Source organism: Orycteropus afer, unplaced genomic scaffold (assembly GCF_000298275.1).
Source record: "Orycteropus afer afer isolate SDZICR_OR568_19922 unplaced genomic scaffold, OryAfe1.0 scaffold00094, whole genome shotgun sequence".
NCBI lineage: Eukaryota > Metazoa > Chordata > Mammalia > Tubulidentata > Orycteropodidae > Orycteropus > Orycteropus afer.
This window is the reverse complement of record NW_006921681.1, coordinates 9,465,996-9,484,948: the sequence shown is the minus strand read 5'-3', so window position 1 is coordinate 9,484,948 and position 18,953 is coordinate 9,465,996. Positions and strand designations below refer to the sequence as shown.

Here is an 18,953-nt window from a genome sequence, read left to right as displayed (position 1 = left end):
TGGCTGAGATGGCCAGCTGAGATGCCTGGCTAATAGATGGCAGCAGTGGAACCAAGAGGGACAAGACAGCAGTCAGCATGCTGGCCCACGGAGCAAGAAAGCTGAGTGCCTTTGAGCAGGAGGCTTACTGGCAGAGTGGGGTGCACCAATGCGTACCTATCGGTAAAGCTAAAAGAGCTTTGTAACACTTGCCCGAGCAGGGCAGGTGCCAGGTTGAGAGGCCAAGGGCCAGAAAGGTGTGTCTGAGGGCACAGCAGAGAACAGATTGACCTGACTGAAGAACTGTGCCCTGACCGCATTCCTGAACCTGAATTATAGCCTATTACTTCCCTAATAAACCCCATAATTTTAAGTACTGTCTGTAAGTTCTGTGTGGCCATTGCAGTGAATTACCAAACTCAGCAGAGAAGGAGTAAGTGTTATGGGAGGGATAGTTAGTGTCAGAGTTGGCAAAAAGGCTGGAGGGTGGTGGCATGTCTGGTCTCATAGGAATAAGCCTTGGGCGCTGATGGTGATTCTGTTTCCCCCTCGTGAAGTCAGAGGATGTCAGAGGATGCCACTCTCATGTCCTTTTTGCAAGATGCCATGATACATATGCCAGCTCAGCACACTTTTCCCACATTAACTAATTCAATCCTTACAGCATCCCAAGGTAGAAAGTACATACATTATCATCCCCATTGTATAGATGGGGAAAGTGAGCCGGGGATTTGAACTTAACCAAGCCCATTTCCTGCAGAGTAGATGTTCCTTTAAGTGTGCAGTGAGATGTGGAGCTGTCAGGACTATGATGGCTTCCTGGTAGGAAACAGAAGGCCTGTACAAAGTTGAAGAAAAGGATTTCAATTCAGTTTCCTAGTGCTGCTAGAACAGAAATACCAGAGGTAAATACAACAGGGGAGGTGACTTTTAAGAACACAGATTTATTGTCTCATAGTTGTGGAGGCTAAAAGTCTAAATCAGGGCATTGGCCATGCTGATTCCTTCTGTAAGCCTCTCTCTTAGTTGTGGTATTTGCTGGCAATCCTAGGTGTTCTCTAGCCAAAGATCCTAGATGACCCTCACATGCTATCTGTCTTCTCCTCTGTGTGTCTCTGTATCCATTCTGCCCTTTTGATAACTCAGAAGTGATTAAGTTTAGGATCCACACTACACTGGTATGACCTCAACTGGCTAACTGACTCCAGTACATTAGACTGCAGTGTGGAAAGTAAAAGGTCATGACCTTCCAGAGGTAAACTGCTCCACCCAAGCCCACTGGGTTTAAGCGCAGCCTGACAGCTCCATGACAGCAACCAGACTAGTGTCTGACTGAACAACTCAGAACCATAACCTAGCCAGACTGACACGTAGAAAGAGCCAGCACAGAACTGTTTACAGAGGAGGGGGGCAGTGTTAAGAGCACCCATGACAGCTGGTGAAGCACTCAGGGAAGCAACAGTGGGAGCTGTCAGCAACCCTGGGCTCAAAGGGGCAAAGGAGAAAGTGTGGGAGAAGAATGCAGCAAGACTATGGTTGTAGGTCAAGGCCACTGGGCCAAACTGACTGGAAGCCTGAGGACAAGGAATGCCATTTTCAGAGGTCAGCCACCCCAGGCACAAATCAGGCTGAGAGAGCAAACTGAGGGGTTGACAGAGAATAACCAGCACATCACTGGTCTCCTGGCTTTCTCCCCAGCCATCACCCAAAGTGGCCAGAAGCAAGGGGACTTCAGGAAGGGCCACCTGCATCTCCTGGTAATGAGACACTATGAGAGCCAAGGACAAAATTAGCATCCCTGGTTCCGCAGCCCTACTCCCCAGTCTACTCCCCGTTTCCCCAGCAGCCAGAGGCAAGTCTGGTCATGTCTCTCCACTGGCGAAAACTCTTCAGGGAGCCCCTTTTGCCTCACCTTAGTAGGACAGTCAAAGCCCTTTGAACATGGCCATTCTTCAGCTTCACTCCCCTTCTGCCCCACCCTAGTCTGACCAAACACTTGGCTCCCCCCTCACTTACTTAGGCCCCTGCTCCCAAGTTCTCTCTCTGGCAGGAAGGCTCCTTGGCCTCCTGATCCTGAATAGTAAGCACCCCATCCCTCTTTCATCTGTGTCTGGCTTAATTTTCCTCACTACCGTCTGATACTATATTTTCTTCTTGTCTCTCTTCCTACCCACTACAATAGGCTTGTTTTAGTAACTACTGCATCCCTAGCCCCTACAGCAGTGCCTGATAAGACTGCAATATGTAACTACTTAATCATTCAAACACTGGGAAGTGTCAGGGTATTTAAAGTCATGAGACTGCATGACATCAGCAAGACAGTGAGCTGGAGATGGAAAAGAGATACAAGGACCAAGCTGTGGGCCCCCCAACATTCAGCCGCTGCTATGAGGAAGAATCAGTCAAGGAAGCAGAAGAGCCTTTGAGATGGCAGGAAACCCAAGAGAGGAAAGTGTCCCAAGAAACAGGGACTGATCATGTCACCTATAAGTGAAGGGAGTTGAGAACTGACCACTGATCATTGAATTTAGCAACATGGTGGTCAGTGACATCCTGGACAATAGAATTTTTAGTAGAGAGGTGGGGCACAAACCTCACTGGAGTGAATTCAAGAGAAAATGGGAGAAGGTAAACTAGAGACAGTGACTGTAGAGAGATAACTCTTCAAGTGTTTCTTTCATAAAGAGTAGCTGAGAAACCTGATAGTACCTGAAGGGAGAATGGTGTTTGAGAATTTTTGGTTTTGTTATGGTCATCTTTTAAATGGGAGCTGTGTCAGTATGTTTGTGTGCAGATAGAGAAGATGGGGAGGGGTAGGAGACCGATGCTAAAGGAGAGAGGGGGAAGAACACTTGGAACAGTGTCCTTCAGTAGGCAAGAGATGCTAAAAGCTGGTGCTCACCAGGAGGAAGTGCCCTTAGCCAGTTTGGGTGTTTACCCAAAGTCACTGGAGAGAGTGTCTGAGCAAGATGCAGGTAGGAGGAAAGAAGTGGTGGTGGGAGCCTAAGGAAGTTCTCTTGTGTTTGCTGAAGGTAAGGGTGTGGAGAGGTCGGAGGTTTGAGGAAAGAGGAGAGGGTATGAAATAGCCTGTCTGAGAGGGTAGGACAGTGAGTGATGTAGGAGTGTGGTAGACTGAATAATGCCCCCCCAAAAGATGTCAACATCAGAATCTCCAGAACCTGTGCACATGTTACTTACACAGTGTTGTGGATTTCATTGTGTCCCCCAAAAAATGTGTTGTAAATCCAACTACACCTGTGGTTATAATCCCATTTGGAAATGGGTTTTCCTTGTTATGTTAATCAGGCAGTATTAGTACTGGGTTGTGTCTTAAGTCAACCTCTTTGGAGCTATAAAGAGCAGATCAGGCAAGCAGCAAAAAAGTAAGTACAATAGATGCCACATCACATGAGATCTCCAAGGAACCAAGAAAGTGAAATTGAAGAGACAAGGACCTCCCCCGAGAGCCAACAAAGACAGAAAGTCTTCCCCTAGAACTGGTGCTCTGAATGTGGATTTCTAGCCTCCTCAGCTGAGAGAATAAAGTTCTGTTTGTTGAAGCCAACCACTTGTGGAATTTCTATTAGAGTTGTTGTTGTTGTTATATGCCATCGAGTTGGCCCCAACTCATAGTCGGGCCCTCCTTGGGTTGCCGAGGCAGTATCACTATGGAAGTAGATTGCCCAGTCTTCCTTCTAAGGAGTGGCTGGTGGGTTTGGACTGCCAGCCTTCTGGTTAGTAGTCAAGTGCCTTAGGCACTATGCTACCAGAGCTCCTTTCTATTAGAGTAGCAGTAGATAACTAAGGGGAGTTCTGGTGGCATAGTGCCTAAGGCATTTGACTGCTAACCAGAAGGCTGGAAGTCCAAACCCACCAGCCACTCCTCAGAAGGAAGGCTGGGCAATCTACTTTCGTAGTGATACCACCTCAGAAACCCAAGGAGGGGTCACTATGAGTTGGATCCTACTCCACGGCAGTGCGTTGCATTGTGTTGCATTAGATAACTAAGACACACAGTAAAGGGACTTTGCAAATGTAAGTAAATTAAGAATATTGAGATGAAGACTTTATCCTGGAACACACAAGGGGTCACCATGAGTTGGAATCAATTCAATGGCAATGGATTATCCAGGTGGGCCCAGTGTAATCAAGGGAGGTTTAAAAATACAGAAGATGCTACAATGCTGGCTTTCAAGATGGAGGAAGGGGCCATGAGCCAAGGAATGTGGGCAACCTCCAGAAGCTGGAGAAATACCATCATATATCCTGACACCTTCCAATACCTGAATGAAAAAGTCTTTATTACCACTTACTTCAGATTCTCCCCTAAATTCTCTGGAAGGAATACAGCCTAACCAGAGAATAGGTTGGAGGTCACCTTCAGAACTCTTCTCTGACCCCTGGGATCCAGCTGGGTGATTCTGGCATGAGACTGCCATCTCAATGTCCACAGGCCTAAAGGCGTAGCTGGGCTCTCAGAGAGGGCAGTTGTCCAGGGGGGTGCCTCTCATGGCCCAGTCACAACACAGGTCATCAGATTCCAATACCCACATCCGATATTTCCTCCCTTCATACCTTCTTGGCAGCAGACAGGCAAGACCACAGATAAACCACATTCCAGACCTATAGCCAGAGGGCCAGGGCTCAATGTATTAAACAAACGAAAGGTTTATTTACAAGCAGGAATACTATTTAGTATACAGGACAACTCTCTTTGTCTTGGGATCAACACAAGCAAGGGAACTGAGGCCACACCCAAGAAGTCTCCTCTCAATTCATCCACTTTCTTGGCGATGGTAGTGAGGTGTGTGGTCCTCCCAGGTTTGTCCACCAGGGGGCAGATGTGCTCCACTGCCATGCAGTGTCCAACTTGGGCAGAGACCCTAGCCAGTCCAGGTAGTCTGCCGTCTTGATTCCAGCATGGGAAATCCTGCTTTTCTCTGTGGTAATGGATAGTTCAGGGGTCAAGTTCAAGTCCGGTGGAATTTATAAGCGAGGAATTCAAGTACCTGGGATCAAGCCAGCCTCTCAAGGCTCCTCATACCCCTTCCTTCTAGAATCTGGTCTAGTTCACATGTCTATCCTCTACAGGGCTCTGGGCATGAGTTTGGGGTAAAATAGTTGACTCTCTAATGGGGACAAAATCCTTTGGCAAAATTACTGGCTTTAGCTGCTTCTAAGTGGGCTATCTAACCCGACAACATTGGCTACACAAACACACAACATAGATACAGACACACAGACACAAGATGGCTCTCAGTATCTCATATCCACTCAGAATCATAGTAGGTATAATACCAAAATGGCTCTGCAGCTCCCCTGGGGCCTAGGGCTCCAGGAACAAGGGGAAGGACTAAGGGGACAGAGGAGTACCCCCCAAGAGGGAAGGAAGGTCCAGGCTGAGGTAGGAGGAAAGAGATGCCTGTGGGAGCCTCAGACATCTGCAGTTCCAGAAATTCCCTGATAGGTGAAGGTATCTCTTCACACCAGACACTGAGGGAGTGGGGAGAGGCCCACTCCCCACATAGAACCTGTGGAGGGAGGAGGGGGCTGGAGCTGTGGTTAACTGGAGTGAAGGTCAAAGGGAGAGGATGTAACAGTGGAGGAGGGGATATATGCAACCTCAGAGTTTTGCTTACTTTTGTCTGCCTGCAGGGTGCTTAATTTTTTAAAACATTGTCACATGTTAAAATAGAAAGCTTTCCAGTTAAGAGTCTGCTATCAACCTCACTGAGGTTGCCTGCCTGGGGCCTCTGGGTACCTGATTTTCACGCTGTGGTACAAGTGGATAAGTTAGCAGAAGGTGTTTTCTGTTGGTTAAAAAACAAACAAAACAAAACAAAAAAACACCAAGGCCTCCAGAACCCAGGCTGGCAGGTCTAGTTGGGTAAGCTCACAGATAGACAGGATTCAGCCCAGGCTGCCCAGCAAGTCCAGGGTCAGCTCTCCCACTGTCCAGCCAGCTTTCTGAGAAGGACATACCAAGGCAGAAGGAGTCTCCACAACTCTTCCCCGCCTCATCCCCTGCCTGCAGGAGAGAGAGAGGCAGAGGCTGTGGAAACCACTGAAGGACATGGCCCAAAGAGAGCCACAGAGCCCTGGGAGTTGGGGCCTAGAGGGACCAGGAGTCTCTTCGCAGGGCTGCCTGCCAAGGGTTAATGTCCACAGCTGTGACACAGGCCCTACCAGCTGGTTAACAGGTCTTCATCCCGACATCCGGCACGCCCAGAGGCAGGGGCTTCTCCTCAGAGCTCTGCTGCAGTGTCTCTAGTGTCCCTAGATGGGACTGGAAGGGGCGCTCTTCCTTGGAGAGGGGAACCTGCTCACTCTTTGGGGAGCCCGAGGGGCTGGCGTCCATGTTCCCCGTCATGGAGCTGGCCTGGGAGGGGCACTGGGAGCCGTGGTCGGAGCTGCTGCAGACATTTACGATGCAAGTGACGTTGACCTGGGTCCCACAGCTGCCGGGGGCAGGGTCTGCTAAGCACAAGATAGGGGAGGGGTGTCAGTACAGGGGGCCTCAGAGCAGGAGGGGGTTGGTGTTCATAGCCTATCTCCTGCCAAAGAGTGGGGAGGGGGCACTGGACCAGGAAGAGGACAGGGTTCTAACCCAGCTCTGCTGTATGACCTTTGTGTGCCTCAGTTTCCTTATCTGTCAAATAAGAACAGCATCACCACTTACCCAGTCTAACACATCACAGGGAAGGAAGGCCAGTTAGATAAGGCAGGTGCAAGTGCTCCAAGAACAAAACACATTTCCCACAAAGGGTCAGAGACACGAATGAAGTCAATGAAGATGAGTTACAGTGAAGATGAAAGAACTGCTGGAAGGTATCAGTGATTCTGACCACATCACCAGACCCCTCTGCCATCGGCACGGGATCTGCCTGCCAATGAGTCAGCATCAGGGAGCCCGGAAATTGTTCCTTTATAGAGATTAAACATTGACCCTGAACTTTTCATCTGCAGCAAATTATTTTCCTCCATGTAAAGCTGCCTTTTAAGATTTCAGAAATCTGGTATCTGGGATAGGGTGGGCCAATAGTTTGTCCTCCTCACTGAGGTCAGGATGGCGTGAAGCCTTATGGTCCTGGGTTTGAATGCTTGACCTCCCTCCATATTCTTGGGCAAGTCACTTAACTTCTCAGAGCTCAGTTTGCTCAGCTGTAAAATGGGTGTAATGATTCTACACAACTCCAGGCAGGAGTGAGCCTGTTGTGTGTTCACAGTTATACCTCCAATGCCTCCCTGGATCCTGGAGATGGAGCAACCCTCTCAGTGAACCAGGGGGTGAAAACTGCTCCACATCTCCACTTGCATGCTTACAGGCACCTCAAACTTAACTCCACCCCCACCTCCCATCCAGCCTGCTCCTCCCCATCTTGGTTCTCAGTGCCACCATACTCCCAGCTGCTCAGGCCCAAGCCTTGGACCCATCTTGATTCTCTCTCTTCCTCCCATACCCATATCCTGTCTGCGTTACCTTCAAAAGATACTTTAAGCTCACTGCCTTCCCTACTATCATCCCATGAAAGCCTCCAACCGCGTTCACCTGTCTCCCTGCTCCTACCCACCCTCTATGGTTTGTTCTTCACCAATAGCCAGACCCAGCCCTTCAAAACCCAACAGATCAACCTCCTTGGATGCTCAAAACATCATGGTTCTCATCAGGGCCTTCAAGGCCCTGCATATCTGGGCCTGCCTTCTCCAGCCTCCCCCTTTCTACCACTCTGGGATCCTGGTTGCCTCCTTTATGGCCACACTCACCTCCCTGTAGCTCCTACAGCTCTCTGAGCCTCAGGGCCTTTGCATATGCTGTTCCCTCAGCCTGGAGAGCTTTTCCCATTCACATAGCTCACTATCACTCCGGCCTCAGCTAAAAGTCACTTCCTCCAGGAAGCCTACCCAGATTTCCCTCTCTGAAGACACCTGCCATCTCATCTGCCACTCCCTATTCTCTGACCTCCAGGGCCCAGAACCAATCTTCTCAGTCACTTGTTTGCACTTGTCTCTCCCACCAGACCCTGGGCCCAGGAAGGCAGGGACTTTTTGACTATTCCCTGCTGTATCCCTAGTGCCTAGAACAGGGATACATGTTGAATGAACAAAACTCAGTCTACAGGTGTGTTCCTGGTGGTGGTAGTGTTTGGCTATCAACATGTAGGATTTAGGAGTTTACGTTTTAACCATCAGTATTTCTGGCTTTCCCTGGGAGCCAGGTGTGGGAAAACTGGTGCCACAGGGCCCTCATTCCTGAGTGGCAGCAGAGAGAGAAAGGACTCCAGGACACAGGTCTCCCCCCTCCCCATGTAAGTGTCCCATCCAGCACCAGTAGGCACCTGCATTTCCTAACTAGCTGGTGAGGGATTGAACAATGAAGTAAAATGGGGAGAAGAAAGGCAGGTGCTGGACACACCATCGCTCATCAAAAGGTTAAGAGTTGCTGCTGCTGCTCCAGGGACCTGCTGAATGCCTGAAAACACATGGTCCCAAGGTACATGGGCAGGGCTGGTCCTTTGGTGCCCCCTACTCCAGGAACTTGGAGGAGCCTGCGAGGAGGCCCAGAGTTGGTGAGCTGCTCTGCTCAGAAAAGCCTCAAACAGACTGGGAGTGTGGGAGAGCTGAAATCATACAGCCAGGAGGCCATTTCCACCCTAAACCTCCACAGCACCCAAATGTCACCCAGAGTCACCATGGCCTTTGCACACAGTGAATGAGAGTGCGGGGGCAGGTTGGGAGCATAGCTCTGGGGTTTACAGGTTCCCACAGTGGAGAAAGGGGAAGGCAGGAGCAGGGAGGAGAGAGACAATGCACAGACTATCTATCTGGGGAATTCTTGGGAGAAAGAACAGAAAGCAGGAAGGGCAGAGGGTAGAGGGGATGGGCAGACATGGGCAGAGAAGCCACACCTGGATGGCTGTACAACAGGTGGGGCTAAGAATCAGCGAGGCAAATCCAAAGGTTTGGACAAACACTAAGAGTTGAGATTTGGAGCTCATTCAGTCAGTCAACAAACATTTCAGGCCCCTGCTCTGTTCCAGCCCTGACCCAGGCCCTCCCTTGATGAATTCTCAAGCTTCAGGGGCTGCAGGTGGGGAGGGGGCACTGACAAGACATCACATTGATGAGACATCACCATGATGGAAAAATCAGAGCAGGGCACCTGAGCCCATGTGGGCAGTCAGAGGAGGTGGCCCTGAGTCAGGTGACAGGAACGAAAGGATGTTATGGGCTAGGGAACAACATGTGTGCAGGCAGAGAAGCAAGGGGATGCAGCATGTCAGGAGAGCAGCAGAGGATGGTGTGCTGGAGTAGGGCCTGAGAGTGGGGTGTAGTTGGAGCCAGCAGTCCCTTCCTGGAGGTGGCCCAGTGAGCTGGCGACACCTGTCATACTGTTGCTCATTACTCACCAGCCCCACCGAGAGGTCCCCCTGCTCTCAAGAGGAGGAAACAGGCTTATCAGGGTTACAGAGCCTGCTCAGATTCACATGGCACCCAAGTCCACCATCATGCCCTGACCTGCACCTCCAGGTGAAGGGAGAGGTGCAGGCCAGCACTCAGGCCCATCAATAGCCTCGGCCTCTGTACTGCAGAACAAACCTGAGGAAGCTCCAAGGTTCCTAGGGGACCAGAGCCAAGTACTGAATATAGCATATACTACCAGAAGAATGAACAAATCTGTCTTGGAAGAAATGCAGCCTGACTGCTCCTGAGAAACGAGAACAGCCAGACCCCACCAGGGACCTGTGTGGGTACCACTAATTGCAGCCTAGGAGTGTCATCTGTCATAGACCAGGTCTGGGACACAAATGCAAACTGTACAGACAGTGCATGGGCGCTTTACTTCTCCAGAGCCCACACAGGCCCCACAATCCTCTAAAGGGACCAAGCAACAGCCACAGATGGGGAGCCTGGAGGTATCATTAATCATCCATATTCCAGCCCCTGGCTCTTCCATTGTGTGTGTGCCTTTACACAAGTTGCTTAACCTCTCTGGGCCTCAATTTCCTCCTCTGTAAAACAGGGATAATCATAGTAGCTACTCCTTAGCATTGATATGCAGATTTAGTTCATGCATATAAAGTGCCCAGAATAGTGCCTGACATACGGCCAGCACGCAGTAATCAGAAGCTGTTATTACTGCTGCTGTTGTCATCAGCCAGGCAGAGTGCTGGGACAAATGAGATGGGCCGGGCTGACCAGCAGAGCCACAGCCTGGACAGCGTGAAAGGAGCAAACAACAGCTAGACTGTGTGTCAGTCCTGGGAAAGGGAAGCAGGGGCTCGGTGAGCAAATCTGGCCCAGGCCAGGGGGCCCGAGGGGAGAGGGTTTCAGGAAAATTCCCTGCTTGGATACTGAGGATACTGAGGACACAAAGGACAAGTTGGGCTTGCCCAGGTGCAGGGGGGTAGGGGAAGGAGAAGGAAGAGTGCTCCAGGTGAAAGGATCAGCATGGGCAGAGGTGGGGGGGAATGTGGTGGTTTCAGAGAACTCAAGAAGTCCAGTGTGGCTGGGTGCTGAACCTGAGTAGGGAGTAGGAAGATGAGGCTGGAAAGCAAAGCCAAGGCCAAGTAGTACCCCACTAAGAGCTCAGACCTTGCCCTGAAGCAGTGACCAAAAAACCCACTTACTGCCCATTGAGTCGATTCTGACTCAACCCCCATTGGGTTTCCAAGGCTGTAAATCTTTACAGAAGTAGATTGCCCCATCTTCCTTCTGCTGAACAGCCGGTGGGTTTGAACCTCTGACCTTCTGGTTAGCAGCCAAATGCCTTATCCACTACACCAGGGACCCAGGAGACCAAAATCAGGAGAAAAATATGGGGACAGGGGTGCAGTGAGATGGGGCTGAAGCCAGGGATGCTCTGCCTCTTACCTGAGGTCACGCAGCTGGCCCGGGCCTCGCCGGCACCACTGGCCTTCCCCACACCTGATGCCTGGGGCTGGTTCCTAGGGGGCACCCTCCTGTCCGTGGCACTGACCGAGCTCTCCAGGGAGCTGCTGCTGGAGCTGGGCGCCGTGGTCAGCAGGTGCTGCTGCTCAGGGCCTGGAATACCCCGGGCCTTATCAGCTGGCAGGTGAGGCTGGATGAGAAGGAGAGGGGGCAGGCGGTCAGCTCCGGCAGCTGACTCCTCCTCCCTCCTCCTCCTCCTCCTCACTACCATCTGCACTCCTTGCTGTCAGCACTTCACAATTTACATGGCACTTCTGCCCACACCTGCTCGTTCTTTCCACATGCAGCACTTATCACAAGGTGAGATTCTCTGTGGGTTTTGTGTTTTTGTGATTAGTGAGTGGTTTCCCCACTAGAGTGTGAGTCCATAGGGCAGAGGTTACGTGGCACTGCTCACCAAATAGCCTTGGGAGGGCAGGATTTGTACCCCATTTGGTGTAAGAAAACAGAGGTCCAGAGAAGTGACTTTCCAAAGGGCAGTCCATCAGCACAGGGAGATATACTATCGTTCAGCAATGAAGCACACAGACTCTGGAGCCAGACCACATGTACAAATCCTGACTCCACCACTCACAGCTGTGTGACCTTGGACAAGTAACTTAACCTCTCTGTCTCTGTTTATTTAATCTAAAAAAACAGTTGCCATTGAGTCAACTCTGCCTCATGGTGACCCCACACGTGTCAGAGTACAACTGTGCTCCATAAGGTTTTCAATGGCCGATTTTTAGAAGCAGATCACCAAGCCTTTCTTAAGAAGCTTCTCTCAGTGGACTCAAACCTCTAACCTTTCAGTTGGCAGCTGAGGGTGTTAACCATTTATACTACCCAGGCATGTTGAGTCATCACAACAGTGACTATCTGGCCCCTGCTGTTGTTATTGTTGGGCACCATGGAGTCAATTCTGACTTCTAGCAACCCTGCAGGACACAGGAGAACTGCCCACAGCACTCCCTAGGCTGCATCGATGGCCTCAAGCACAGCAAGGATTGGGAGGATGGCCCAGGACAGGGCAGTGTTTCCTTCTGTTGAACACAGGGTTGCTATGAGTCAGAATCAACTCAACAGTACCTAACAACAACAAACTATAGTCTTTACAGGAGCAGACTGACAGTCTTTTCTCTTGCAGAGTCTCTGGAGGGTTTGAATCATCGACCTCTGGGTTAACAGCCAAGCACTTAACCACTGCACTGGCAGGGCTCCTTTATCTGGGCCATAAAGACAGAAATATTTACTCTCTGGTCCTTTACAGAAAACATTTGCTGATCCCTATGTGCAATCAATCAATCCAGTACAGGAGCCCCTTCCTTTAGGACCTCGGCCTCTGCTCGCCTTTCCAGACTCCAATCCCCAGCCTGCTTTGGGACACCCTCTAATGTCTTTTTCTCATTGGAGAACGTAAGTAATAATAAAATATGAGCTGGCATTTGGGTGTCATCCAGTGCCCAGTGTGCCAAAGTCCTTCAGACACTATCTTTGCATTACAGATGTGGAAGCCAAGGCACAGAAAGGTTGAATTACTTGCCAAAGGTCACACAGGGTGGATGCAGCTAGACTAAAAGCCATGAGGCTTGTCCTGGGTCTGAGGTTTCCCATAGGGTTTCCAAGGCTGTAATCTTTATAGAAACAACTGCCTCATCCTTCTCCTGCAGAGTGGCTGATGGGTTCAAGTGGCAGTGCACCACCAGGGCTCCTCCTCATAGAGGGAGCTACTTTTCCAGATGTGCACTGAGCAGCTGCCAGGTGTACCGTGACCCCACCCTGGACCGCTGGCTCCTCTCTAGCCAATCACCCAGCCCTGGCCAACCCCAACCCCACCCACCATTGCTGTGGCCTCTCAAACATCCGAGCCAGCCTACACCTCTGAATCTAAGCCAGAAGGATCCTTTGCATACCCTCCCCATGAAGCCAGCAAGGCCCAGAGAGGATGGGTCCCATGCTGAGCACCACACAGCTGGTCAGTGGCCAGGGTACGACCAAGCCCAGAGCTGCCTGCTTCCTGCATCATCATCTGGCTTCCCTAAAAGGCAGCTGGGTGTGCCACTCCCAGCTTTGGATAGATGGGAGGCATTCTAAGTTCATGCTGTACTTGTGGCCCAGAGGGCCTATCTCAGCCACTGGGACCCACCCCCAGGCCTGCTCTGAGCAAGAACAGGCAGGGGGAGGAAAGCATCCAAATGTCACTCCTAGAAAGGGGCTTTTCTGATCTGTGTCCCACCCCTTCTGTTGGCAGCTCAAGCTAAGCAGAAAAGAAACCACCAAAGGTCACAGCTGCCTCCCTCCCCAAAGCCACAAGCTGCAAAGTTCAGTCAGTCTCTGAAGGAGGACCCAGGCTTCTGAGGCATACCCACCTATGGTGTGAGGGTATATGAAATATGCATACATGTGTGTCTACATGTGGGGGCACATGGGCATGTCTGTGAGTGACAGAGTTAGTGTGCCTGCAGAGGGTGATAGAGAGAGGCACTCCCAAGGCTTGGGTCCTGGGTCCCTCTCACTAGCTGTGCGACCTCAGCAAAGTTACTTAACATCTCTAAGTCCAAGTTTCCTGAGCTGTAAAACTGGGGTAACAATCACACTACCTGCATGGTGGCTGTGAAGATAAAGGTACATAAAACAGCTCAGCACAATGCCTGGCATACAGTCAGTGCCTCATAAATGTTGGCTCTCATTATTAAATATGAGCCCGTGCACTAGTATATCTGTGGGATGATTGTGCATGACTCCACACATGTAGACACATTGGCCTTTTCTGAACAGAAAAGGGGTCACTGTCCCACCATGCCCTGGGAGTTATTTCTGCAGCAGGAGGGACACACACCCTTCAGTAGGTGAGTCACCCCCCCTCAATTCCAGCTGGCCTCTTAGCAGGGACTTACTGCGAGCCAGCTGAGCTGCAGGGTAGCGCAACCAACCCCTGAGAACAGCTCTGGGCAGCTTTGCACATCTCTCCAGGGAAGTGGGTAAAAGCAAAGCCTGCAGATTCGGACTGGTTTTCTAAACCAGGCTGTGCCACTTACCTAGTGGTCTAACCTCATGAGTGGCTAAACCTCCCTGAGTCTCCATGTCCTCATCTGTGAAATGGGTATGACAATACCTCACAGGGGTATGTGGGGATCCCATGGTGGCACAGCCACTTCCAGCAAAGTCTTATGGGTAGCCTGAGCTTGGCCACGGTGGGAGTAATTACACCATGGAAATTGGCAAACACCACCAGTCAGGGTTTTCCCCTGGAGAGCTGACTACCAGCACACGGCTGGACTCTGCACACAGCAAACAGAAGCTGAGCTGTTCACACTCAATGAAGGCAAAGCCCAAACAAGGGAAAGAGGAAGTGGAAGCTCTTGGGCCACCCCCGGGATGCCTTCAAGGCACCAAGTTTTGGGAAACCCTGGGTTGGGAAAGAGAACACGGCAGTGGGCTACCAGGGAGGAGCTTGAAGGTGCAGCTGTGGGCAGAACGGAGGCCAGAAAAGGGAGATTTGCATCCTGGAGAAGAGAGCAATGGTTTGACTCACAAAACCAATGTTTATATCCACAGAAATACTCTAGGACAGAGCAAAAAGCACTTGGCCTGGAGTCCAGAGGCAACTCTGAGACCTTAGGAAAGTCACCTTCCTTCTCTGTATCTCTTTGTCAACAAAAGCAGGAGATAAAAGCAAACTATGGTCTCTACCAGGTCCACCTCGTGGCAAGCCCTGGGTGAATCTCAGGCCCTGTCTCTCGAGGGCTGAGCTTTTCCCTAGCCCAGTGATTCTCAAGCAGGGGCTATTTTGCCTCCCAGGGGACACTTGGCAATGTCTGCAGATGTTTCTGGTTGTCACTGCAGTCATCTAGTACACAGAGGCTAGGGCGGCTGCTGAACATCCCACGGTGAATACACAGGACAGCTGTCCCCATGAAAGAACTGCACAGCCCAAACCAGCAGTGGAGCCGGCCTGAAACACCCTGCCCGAGTAGAACAAGCAACACAAAGGAAGCTTCTCAGACACGGCTTCCTCATCTGTAAAACCGTTAAAAAAAACAACAACAACCTGCCCTGCCGACCAGGCTTGGGGCTGTGGCAGGTGCTGTGTACTGGCTCCCCTCAACACCCATTCCCAGCCCCTGTAACTCATCTTTCTCCATCCTAAAACCAAACCAATTGCCAGGGAGTTGACTCTGACTCATGGTGGCCCCAAGTGTGTCAGAGTAAACTGTGCTCCACAGAGTTTTCAATGGTGGATTTTTCAGACATACATCACCAACTCTTTCTTCTAAAGTGCCTCAAACTTCCAAAGGAGCACCTTAACCATGTGTACCTCCCCCAGACTCCCTCTTCCACCACAGAGGCCGGGAAAGCAAATCACTCACTCTGCTAGCCTCCTTTGCAGCTAGGATGGTCACGTGACACAATGAGATGGCAGCAGAAGTCTACCTAGGGCTCTGGGAGAGTGTCTGATTTACTGATAACAGTCACCCTGGCTGGCCTAGCCATTTCCTCCTCTTCTTCCCACTCTGAATCAAGAGGTCGCATATGAAGCAGTGGTCATTATCTTATGACACAAAGCCACAAGCAAGAAGACAAAAGCCAGCACACCAAGGTGGGAGAGCCAGAGGTCCTGCTGCATCATAAAAAGGTGCAGATGAACTCACGCAGGCAGCTGGCAGCACCTGGATTTTTTTTTTTTATATGAGAAAAATAGAACTCTTTTGTTGCAAGTCACCCATAGGCTTTATGTTACTTGCAGCCTTTCTGGTGGAGAATTCATGAAATATAACATCGGCATTCTGTTTCTAACAAAAATCTTCCTCAGATGCTATTATATAAACACATCAAAGATGGGCTGCTTTGACTGAAATGGGGGAGAACTTGGGATTCAGTCCCCTAACCTCCACCTCAACCATATGGTTAACCCTCCAGGACTCTTCCATGGAACACCAGGGTACCCTGGAACTCAGTTTGAAAATCACTGCTCCATAAAAAGTGCTTTGTCAATTCACTGGGGATGCTGATTATCGTTGTCAGCTGAGTACATGGCACAGTGAGGTAGCTGGGCCAAGAGGACACTGCCGTAAGCTGCTGTGGAGTTGGCCTCCAACTCATGGCAACCCCATGCACAAAAGAACGAAACACTGCCCAGTCCTGAGTCATTCCATCATCAGTTGTGGATTGGACCACTGTGATCCATAGGATATTCACTGGCTGATTTTCAAAAGGAGATGACCAGGCCTTTTTTCCTACTCCCTTTTAGTCTGAAAGCTCCACTGAAACCTGTTCAGCATCAAAGCATCATGCAGGCCTCACTGACAGACGGGTGGTCACTACACGTGAGGGGCATTGGCCAAGACTCAACTCCAGGTCTCTGCGTGGAAGGCAAAAATTGTACCTCTGGACCGCCACTGTCTGAGAAGACACTGCTCCTGGCGACCCCTTGTGTCTCAGAGTAGCACTGAGCACCAGAGGGTTGTCAGTGGTTGAGTTTTCAGAAGTAGACTGCTAGACCTTTCTCCTGTGGCATCTCTGAGGGGACTCAAACTTCCAGCCTCTCAGTTAGCAGCTGAGCGTGTTACCATTTGCACCACCCAGGGACTGAGCAGACACCAACCCCACGTAATGGTGAGGAGACAGAGCCACCCAGCAATCTCATGTCTGTCCAAGGTTATGTTGCAGGTCTATGGCCACATGCTGGCCACTGTCACTACTACCTCCCCTACTTCTTGACATGGCATTTGCATTTCATGTTCACGATCTCTTTGTCCCATAAAAGGCAGCCCCTATCCCCAAGGGCAGATCCTGGCTGGTCATTCCTCAGCCTCCCCAGGGCTCTGCACACAGCCTGACATGGCCACACCAACCTACTGAATTCACCACATCCCATGGAACACCGCAGCCCACCCTAAGGGCACCATGGAGGGGAAGGCAGAGGGACACTCACCACCTTGGCTTCTCCATGCAAGCAGGAGGGCTTCTCTGCAAAGAGATGGGGCAAGTCAGGGACAGCAGCTTCCTCGGGGACTAGCTGTTCTAACTAGTAGGGCCACATGGGGCCTGAGAAAAACCATCGGAATGGGTCCACCAAGGGGGCGGGCAATTTCCTACCAAACAATGTGAGCCATCACCTACCTCTCAAGCTGGGCCACCACTGTTCCCCTCCCCTCCCCCGCCCCTGCCACGCTCCCACTCCCCATCTTTGCTCCCTCCATACCCTCTACTCAGGATGCTCTTTCTTCCCTGCACACTGTCTGACGTCTAAATCATGCCCAGCTCCGTGATGCCTGCCCCAGGAAGCCCTGGACAATAATCCTGAACTCCCACAGACAGCCCTGGTCTCATCTCGCCTTTTGGTAGGAACTTTGTGGGAATGTCCCCACCCCCAGGCTGTATGCCTCTACAGAACAGTGACTGTGGTGTCCAACCCTGTCTGACTCATGGGCAGTGCCCAGTGCAGACTCACAGGAGGCACCCTGACACACTTACTGAATAAAGGGGTGAATGGGCACACACAAGACGGCAGGGACAGTATCTTACTTTTCCTCTGGGTCATGATGAGGCAGTTCACCAGCACTATTATGAGCAGACCCAAGGCTGTCACGCCCACAATCAGCCCTAGAAAATAAAGAACAAACTCAGATGTTCCCAAGGGCCAGGCAAGTCAGAAGCCAGGCAGATAAGTCAATGGCCATGACCCACATGGTGTTGTGGGGAGGGGCAAGCCCAATCTAGAGGCTCTTAAACTCAATTACAAAACAAATACACAAAATGCTGTGTCCCAAACAAAACATGTCTATGAGCCAGATCCAGCCGAGGGCCACCAGTTTGAGACCTCTGGACTGTTGTGACCCTAAACCAAAAAGGTAAGCCTGAAAGTGACCTGGCCCAGTCCTCTGTCATCGCAAATGTTGACCCATGGCCCATAGACAGAGTCCCATCTCCACTGGGGATTCCTAGTAAGCACCAGGTCTGGGGAGAGGACCAGTCTTGCTGTCTCCAGTATCCTAGGACAGAGCACAAGATCCAACCCACAGCAGGCTCTCACTGAGACCATGTGAATGTATGAATGAACTGTGACTTACCAATTGGAAGAGTGATGTTGCCTGTGCTGAGCCCCTCAGCTGGGGGGCTTGGGCCCAATGGGAAAAAAGGGGAGGTGCTCGGAGCTGTGTTGGGTCCTGGAATGGGCTCCATGTGCTGGGATCTTGTAGACCCTTCTGTCAGGCCCATGCGAGGGGTACCCGGAGCTGTGTCGGGTCCTCGAGTGGGATCCATCTGCTGGCGCGTTGGGGCTGGCCCCAAGCTCACTGTCAGGGCAGGGGCCAGAGATCCACAGACTGTGTCCATGCTTGCGTTGCCAGGGATGGCCACAGAACTACAGCTGGGGGAGGAGGAGGCTTAGTCAGGAGGCAACAGAGGACAGAGTGACCAAGGTAGCTGGGCCATTCATGGGAGCCAGACCAGTGGGCCAGGGTCCCAGTGACAGGATGGAAAGTGAGTGTATGTGCCACACTCTCTCTCAGTACAGTCCTCTCCTGTCCCTCTCTCACAGCTCCTCAGGCACCCCACCTGGTCTTGACCTTCCCTTGGGTCCCACCCTCAGATCCAACAAGACAAGGAAGGCATAGGTGGGTAGCAGACAGAGCTCAGCAGTGCCTCAACCTGAGGAAGTGAATGGGGGATTTCAGGTACTGTGGTGTGGCTGCTCTGTGGCCGAGACCCCACAGGCCCCAGGGACATCCCTCCACACCCCTCCAGTAGCAAAGATTCAGCTGCTCACGTTCGATGGGGCTTGCACGTGTCAGTGGATGAAGCTGTGTTGGAGAATGTTCCTGGGGCACAGGGAGCACACATCACGTTCGAGGTTGCAGTTCCTTCAGGAGAAAAGTTATGACCTGTAACCAACTGAACTTCATGGGGTAGGTGGGCTTTGGCACTGCAGTCCTAGGGAAGGCCCAAGGGGCCAAGGACCTCTGTCTCCACCTTGACCTCTCAACACTTACACACATGCATAAACCTATCATATACTCATGCACAAGGCTGGGTGGAATTTG

General features: G+C 51.2%; 1 protein-coding gene across 1 annotated transcript in view; it reads right to left on the bottom strand.

Annotated features, from left to right (window-relative positions):
* Positions 1-6,172: 6,172 nt before the first annotated feature.
* Positions 6,173-18,953, bottom strand: part of TNFRSF1B (TNF receptor superfamily member 1B) — a 50,525-nt gene continuing 37,744 nt past the window's right edge. Inside the window, exons 6-12 of the mRNA XM_042781189.1 lie at positions 18,680-18,773; positions 18,183-18,280; positions 17,982-18,002; positions 17,437-17,514; positions 16,844-16,878; positions 10,852-11,059; positions 6,173-6,456 (exon numbers count right to left, since the gene is read on the bottom strand). Coding sequence (XP_042637123.1) covers positions 6,173-6,456; positions 10,852-11,059; positions 16,844-16,878; positions 17,437-17,514; positions 17,982-18,002; positions 18,183-18,280; positions 18,680-18,773 — 818 coding nt within the window. The remainder of the gene's footprint in view (positions 6,457-10,851; positions 11,060-16,843; positions 16,879-17,436; positions 17,515-17,981; positions 18,003-18,182; positions 18,281-18,679; positions 18,774-18,953) is intronic.